Source organism: Pterocles gutturalis, unplaced genomic scaffold, assembly GCF_000699245.1.
Source record: "Pterocles gutturalis isolate BGI_N339 unplaced genomic scaffold, ASM69924v1 Scaffold52296, whole genome shotgun sequence".
In the NCBI taxonomy this organism is placed as follows: domain Eukaryota; kingdom Metazoa; phylum Chordata; class Aves; order Pterocliformes; family Pteroclidae; genus Pterocles; species Pterocles gutturalis.
The window spans coordinates 1-7,718 of NW_010104952.1; the positions used below are offsets into that span (position 1 = coordinate 1).

The following is a 7,718-nucleotide window of genomic DNA, read 5'->3' on the forward strand; positions in this document are numbered from 1 at the left end:
CCTGCTCACGCCGTTTCTCTGTTTTTTTTCGCTGCCTGTAGCCGAAGAGGCGATCGGCGCGGCTGTCTGCTGTAAGTACCGAAGCCAGTGAGGGGGGTGTGTCTCTGCTGTACGAAAAGGGGATTACCGAGGGCTGAATCTCTCCCTTGCTTGTTCTTTCTTCTCAGAAACCTGCTCCTGCCAAAGCAGAGCCAAAACCAAAAAAGTCAGCGGCAAAGGTGAGAGTCAGGGGGAAGAGGGGAGGGAGAGGTCGGGGTCGAGTTCGTTGTGTAAGTGCCTTGCAGCATCCCATTTCATGTCATCCGTGCACAGTGACTGTTCGCAGTCATCTTCACATGTTCCTTGTGGGAACGCTCATTTAGCTGAAGTACCGCTTTCGGATGCTTCTGCCGGTATCTACAGGTGGTACATTGCACCTCTGTTGGATTAGATCCTTGTTAAGCACTCAAAGTGTTGCATGGAAGTGTGGGCACTGATTCATGGGTGTTAGATGGTAGGCTGGTACCGAGCAGAACTACTTGAATGTCAAAGCAACCATACATAGGATTGTAGTTCATCACTGTAACAAAAGGAGATAAAATATACTCACAATTTAAACCCGTATACCAGGAGAGGATAAAAATATTTTAATTATTTAGGCAGCCACTACAAAAGATCTGAGTTTCCATTCATGTAGTCTAGCTGTCAGGTCTTTGTGTGTATGTGCAAGTAAGTGTGGTTTACTATGATCCTTCAGAGTTTTTCATAGACTCATAGAATAGTTTGAGTTGGAAGGGACCATGGAGGTCATCTAATCCAACCCCCACTGCAGTAAGCAGGGACATCTTCCACTAGATCAGGTTGCCCAGAGCCCCATCCAACCTGACCTTTTCAGTATAGCTTTCACAATGCCAGTAACTGAGGTGTAAAATTCTTTGTTTCTTGCGAAAAATATGAGGCTGTGTATCTGTTGGCCTGTAGGTATATGTGTTAAATGCTCTTTTGTGATTAATAAGCTTTGTTTTTTAATGTATGGTTTAAGAGCATTTCAAATACACTAATATAGAGCTCTGCTTTGCAGTCTTCTTGACGTTTTTGTTTTATTAATCCTACTGAACAGTTAGTTACCAGTAATGTACCTTCATTCCAATGGTTTGGATGTCAGTGCATTCCCAGTCTCAAAGTTCTAAGCCTAAAGAATTTGGGGAAGCTTTCCAATTTTACTTCCATTTTGATTATCTTTTTTTCCAGTGTCTGTGGTGCATCTAATTCTTAATGCTGCTAGTTGATACTGACTGATACGCATGATCCTGACTTGTTGCCTATAACTACTTCACTTCTAGAAAGAAACATTTCCACAGTATATATCTGGGAACATGTTCATCTAAACCAAGTACATCACAAACAATTGTAGTCTTAGAATACTAAGTAGAACACCTGGCATGAGGCCTCCATGGAATGCTGCTGTGATGTGACTATGTGAACAATCTTTCTTAAATCACTGTTATCGTAGGCAATTCAAATAAATGTGTAAATTGTTTTACATTTGATCCTCTTTGTTCTAAAACTCATTCTGTCACTAAAATCTTTTGTCATTTGGAAACTTTTTGACTGTTAATGTAAAAATCTCCTCTGCATTTTAATTCTCCACCTTCAGTACTTTCTGTCTCATTTTAGCCATTTCTGGACTTTCTTTAAATGGGTTGCAGAAATATTTCACTGTTACATACCAGTCAAATTATAGGTCTTAAAAGGTTTTTTTAAGGTGTTACCTTTTTTCTATATTTCATTCATCAAAAAATGCTTTGCATCAACTCTGTAACTTTTTAAAACTTTCCTGATAGTATTTTTTTCTGGTTGGGAGAAGATTTCTCATTCTAGAGTTGTTACTTGGTGGGTTTTTTAAAAATACATATTAATGAAGGAAAATATATTTTGATAATCAAAACACAGAAGTCCACATGTTGTGGAATTGTCTGTTACCTGAATTTGTAATACTGAGTTTAGCTTTTATAAGTTTTTAAAATTATTTTTTTTCCATTAACGTGTTTGAACTGTTCTTCTCTCTGCTCTTGAGGATTTAAAAAATTATCTTTTCTAAAAATAGGAGCAAAGAATTTCAAAAGTTTTCTGGACACTGAAGATTTAGTTACCTGACACAAGATGCTTCAGCATTCATTTTTTTGCCTTGCATCTCTTGTATATGTAATGTAACTTCCTGCATGTTTGTATCCAGGGGTGTAAAACACTTAGAACTTCTGCTCAATAGCTGCAATTGGTTGACAAAACTGTATTTTCATGAAGGCGGTATTTTACATGAGCATTCATGTAAAATAGGAAATGTATTCAGATAGCTATTAAAAAGTTACATGTGTGAAGTAAGGAAGTTGCATGGTTTTTGTAAGGATGATTGCTCGGAGTGATGTTAGTATGGAATGCTTCTGACCAAACAGTTCCCAATAGTAATCAGAGATACACATTTCTACAGTACTTAAAATATACAAAAATGAGAACTTTATTTCTTGGAGTGAATTTTAGGTCAGAGACAACAAATTGGGACATAATTTGAAGAACATACTTAAGAAACAGAATATTTTTAATGAGATTAGACACATTTTAAGGTAAATCAGTGTAGTGGTTGTCTGCTTCGAGGTGTAAATGCATTATGTTCTCTTGTCACTTATTCATGGTGTACCAGAAAAAGTGCAATAGTTTGTCTTTTATGGAAAATCTTGTTAGTATCATTAAGTAATGTTTGACAGATGGTGTCAAAAACAGTGCATTTATGTAATTCTGAATCAATAGAAATATTCTGTAAGTAGGGGGATTAGCTGGAGGACAGGCAAACTTTGTAGCATTTGGTTGCTGTAAGGAATGCCTGGGAAGGATGTGTTGCATATTTATATGAAAATAGCCCTTGAACAAATACTTCTTCCCTACCCATTTAACAACAGTCATGTAGATAACAGAGGATGTGACTGGGATACTAACAAAGGAGCACTGAACATGATACTTCCAGGTGATGCACTTATTTTGGCTAAGTTACTGAAATCCCCACCTATTGATGTAAGAGGAAAAAGAGAGCGTGAAGTGTTTCATATTTACAAAGTGGAAGGTACTGCATTGCTGTTTTTTTATGCACCATGAGGTTAAATCATGTATTACAAATTTCTCTGTCTAGCCACTAGAGTCTAGTTGATCTTCTTATCCCAGTTTGATTCTCTCATTTTATTGACTGTCTGAAATTGATTGTATATAGTTTGGAAAACTTTTTTGGCAGTTGAACTACATCTTAGCTCATTGGTTGTTGGTCGTGGCTCTTTCTGTTTAGCAAGTCCATCTTGGTTTTGTGTGGCTTTGATTATTTTCAAAGTTTACCTAGTAGGTCATATGAATTTACTTACTGTAAATGTATGTCATTGTAGGATAAATCTGAGGACAAGAAAGCTCAATCAAAAGGCAAAAAAGGGCCTAAAGGAAAACTGACAGAAGAGACAAACCAAGAGCAGACAAAGGACAACTTGCCTGCAGAAAATGGGGAAGCTAAAAGTGAGGAGGTAAAGTTGTCTGTATTCTTTGGTGCAAATCAGCAGGATAGCTTACTGTACTGGTTTATCCAAACATCTATCAGAAACATACGCAGATCTTAGAATCTATTTCTGCCAAAAGAAGGATGTAGTTTATTGAAACATTAGTAGATATGCCTGAAAAATTTTAGTTGCCCCAAAAAGAGTTGCTGTGATGTGATAACAGTCCCTGAAATTAAGGAAAAAGGTGAGAATTTTACCAAAGTTCGAATGCAGGATAATGTCCTTCAGAGAGTGGCTGTTCTCCCTGCAGGTAGGTCTTGGTAAAATAATACATATAGGGTGTACAGAGGGGATATTGGTCTGTGTGGGGTGGGGGTGTCTGTCTTTGGAGGACTTTGTTTGGGCTTTAGTCTGTCTTTGCTGTTACTGGAAGGTTTCTTCTTGCTACAGAAGTCTTTCTGACAAATGCAGTATTAATTTTCTTGGGACTGGAAGCAGTTTTCACTGAAAACCCAAAGCTGAAATGATTTAACTAAAGTTGAGGTAATATTTATAGGAGTCATAGATACAGACATTGCTGGTGGAAGGGACAGGCTGGTGCAGGGATGGAAGAGAAAGCGCGAGAACTACCAATCATTGCTGCTGAAGCAATGAGCACACCATGTCAGTCTTGGCTTTAATACTGTGTTAAAATGGCAGTATTGCTGAAGTTTTTTGGAGTCACTGACCATCTAACTTAAAACATCCTCCACACTGTATTCTTCTTCTGAAATGTGGACATAATTTAAATTTAGGACAAGATCTGTAGGGAGAAGTAGTGCCTCTTACTAGGGCAGCTGATAACAACTGGATGAAACACAAGTTTTCATGTCGTAACAGGTCTAGAATTAGTTTCAGGTGTCTGCAATGGTGAATGCCTCACTCATTTTAATTAGTTCAGTGGAGTTTGCTGATCAGATAGATTATTTTTTTAATGTAACTGTGTGATTCATGCTTTCTGTCTGGCTGTTGCATTGAAAAGTAATTTTTTTAAAGATAGAAAAAAAGTCTTATCTGAATTCTATCACACTGATCTATCAGTGTGCAGATAGGTCTTCAAGTAGAGGAAAAGAGTATTTGGTTTTTAGGTAGATGATGGGTTTTGGTGATTGAGGAAGCTACAGAATGGTACTTGAGCACACAAAACAAACTTACTCTGGGGTAAGACTTTCTCATTTGCAAGCTTACGACTTTGTGAAAAAGTTGTCCTGGAACCATGAACTCTTTAGTTAGCTTAACTTTCTTTGTGGCTATGGCTCTGCATTAGTATCGCGTAATCTGGTCTTTTAATTTGTACGTGTAGTATGCAAAAGTTAAATTTGGCAGTATTCTCAAGTGGGGTCTACTTAATACGCTAGTGCAGAGAAGATATGAATTTACAAGGAATGGATGATGACTTCTGGGGCACGTTTTCATGGTGGTCACACCAGCCAAAATTGTAGATGTAATATAATATGTAAGTCTAGAAGAGGCAGAGGTATCATCTGTCCTGTTTGACTTCACTGTTTTCAATCTGGGTAATGGTGTCAGTGGTGCTATTGTTAATCCATGATCTGGTGAAAAGCCAGTGACAACTTCTGGTGACACTCGAGAGACTGATGCCTGTGAATGGAAATGGCTTCTGTACTTCATCCTTCAAAAGCTTCCCCCAGGTGGCAGTACAGCCAGAACGGGTGCTAGGGTTTTTGTTTGGGTGGTGCTGTGATTAAACTGTTGGTGGTGCTGCAAAGCTTTGGAGTAATTAAATGAAGTATAATTTTATGTTAATACGTTGCATTCCTTTTTTTAACCTACTTTGCAAATGCAGTGAGTTTTCCAATCTAGGTGGAGTTGTAATCAATCAAATTTGTATGAACTTGTTCTGAAGTTGAGGGACAGCATGTAGAGACTTGAAAACGGTATAGCTCTACTGTCACAGGTCAGTTTCACAGAATGCATTTTTACAAAATTATGTTTAATGCAGTACTGTGTTTCTAAGTCTTAGTTACTGTAAAACACCGCAGGATTTAAGAGTATGTTAACAGTGCTGCACTGAAATTTAAATGCATAAAATGTATCTATCGGGTCTTTTCTAAACACCCTGTATGCAGGGGTTTTACCTTTGGAGGTCGAAAAGCCCCATTTTCCTGTCATAAAGGCAGTAATTATTGAAATGGGTTTTGTTCTTAAAAAAAAAAAAAATCCTTTGCAGTGTGTACTGAGTAGTAACAACAGCAACATTCTGAAATTCACACTGATGCATCTGAGGAGATAGAGCCTTTTCAGGATAGTTTGTTTTTAGTAGGTCATTATCCAAGAGAAATAAGCAGATTGTGACAGCAATTTATTAAGACTGTAAAGCATGGTATGTAGAAACAAGTCTGTTCTGTGTGTCAAGTTAGCTAACTTGGACATTAAAAATATTATGAACTAAGAGGCTGAGTCACTTAAAACTTTGTGCATTGAAGTGTTCTGGTTTTTTTCCTCTTCTTTTCAGACCCCAGCATCTGATGCAGCAGTAGAGAAAGAAGCAAAGTCTGAGTAACATCTGGTACCAAGACTTTAATTAGTGGTCCTTATACCTTTCTTCTTGTACAATTCAGAGGAATATTTTTATCAAGTATTTTGTAAATGCAAGTTTTTTAGTAGTTCTAGAAAACACATTTTTAAAAAGGAGAGAACCCCGATTCAACCCATTTTTTTACAGATTTAGATAAGTATAAATGCTTTTTTTAAGTGGTAAAAACATGTACTGGTTGTCTGTTTTCTATGAAACCAGAAATTAATGGCATGGTACATTAAAGAGAGGGTTTTGAAGTCTTGATGAGGCTTTGCGTTCCACTGTGAGGGACAGTTTTTCTATCGTATTAAATCAAGCATAACACAGGTCAGACTTTGGAATTCATAATGATATGTTGAGAATGTCTTAACATTTTAGTTATTTATCTTTATCTGTGGTTGTACCATGAGTACCCATGCTTATCTAATAAAACTGCTCCCTAGTGTTAGATTTCTTGCTGAGTGATGCATATCTGTGACAAAGTTATTTTGGGTAGTTGCGGCTTTATTTTTTCCAACAACTTTGTAGCTGTGATGGGAAAGATGGGAAACTTTTATTATATCTTTAAGTACTGATGTAAGTTAAAGTTTCTGCTTGGCAAAGTAACTTGTTATGACAGTATTCAAGATACTGGAACTTAACATTCAGTTTTAAAGGACAGCTTGTCTACAAAGATCAAAATAAAAATATTTGAAATAGTCTTAGGAAAAAAAGAGAATTACAATTTTTAGATTTAAAAAAACTATGTGAATAAAAACAGTTGTAAAATCGTTCATAGTGTCTATGATGACAGAACAAAAGCCAAATAAATCTTGATTATGAAAGGATGTTTCTGTAGCTCCTGGATTGACTGTGACAACTCACAATCTAAGTGGTATAGTTTTTGATTCTTAACCATGTTCTTCATATTGTTAAAAATGTACTTTACAAGAGATAGGTGGTAATGCAGGGAATGAGTAGCAACTAGAAATCTGTAGTTGCAGTCTCAAGCTGGACTTCTATTTTGAAAGCTGACAGTCTAGTGCTGCTTCTGTTACCTTAAAAAAAACCCCCAGTAATTAGTAAGCATCAGATATTTTTATCTGTTCAGCATCTAAGACTTTGCATGTGCACTTGTGTATAAATAACTGCTTTAAGGAAGATGCACAGAGCAATCCTCTTGAATGTTAACTGATCAGATGGTGGTGCTGTTGTGTTGAAATAGTATTGGGATTTCCCCGAGTCTTGCCTTAAAATCAGTAAAGATTCAGACGTCTGGGGAAAAATGAGCCTGGGCTGTGAACTTCTCCGGGTGAGTGAGTGTATGTAATGGAACCCACTGAGGATGAGCTGTTGGAACAGCCTGGGCAGGAGCAGAGAGGGAAGCACAAGAAACCTTCCCTTTTGGTGCTGATTAGCTGTTAGGTGAGCTTACCATGCTGTGAGCAAGTGTACCTGCTGTATAAGGTTGCAGATTGACAGAACATGGTTTCAAATAAAACATACCTGGGCAGAGAGCTAATTCATGTAGTACAAAACTCCTGATTCTTCCTTGCTGTACATGAGAAAACTAAATCAATCTTGTTGAAGATTTAACAGCCTTTCATCAGAAGGGGATGTATTAAGTATATATTACCTTAACCTTAAAAAAA

At 37.1% G+C, this 7,718-nt stretch overlaps 1 protein-coding gene across 1 annotated transcript; it reads left to right on the forward strand.

Moving 5' to 3' along the window:
* Positions 1–47: 47 nt before the first annotated feature.
* On the forward strand, positions 48–6,914 carry HMGN1 (high mobility group nucleosome binding domain 1; the record flags this gene model as incomplete). Its single annotated transcript, XM_010087202.1, has 4 exons — positions 48–71; positions 168–218; positions 3,405–3,536; positions 6,025–6,914. Coding segments are annotated over 4 exons (255 nt in total), but the record flags the coding sequence as incomplete, so codon positions are not given.
* Between the last annotated feature and the right edge of the window lie 804 nt (positions 6,915–7,718).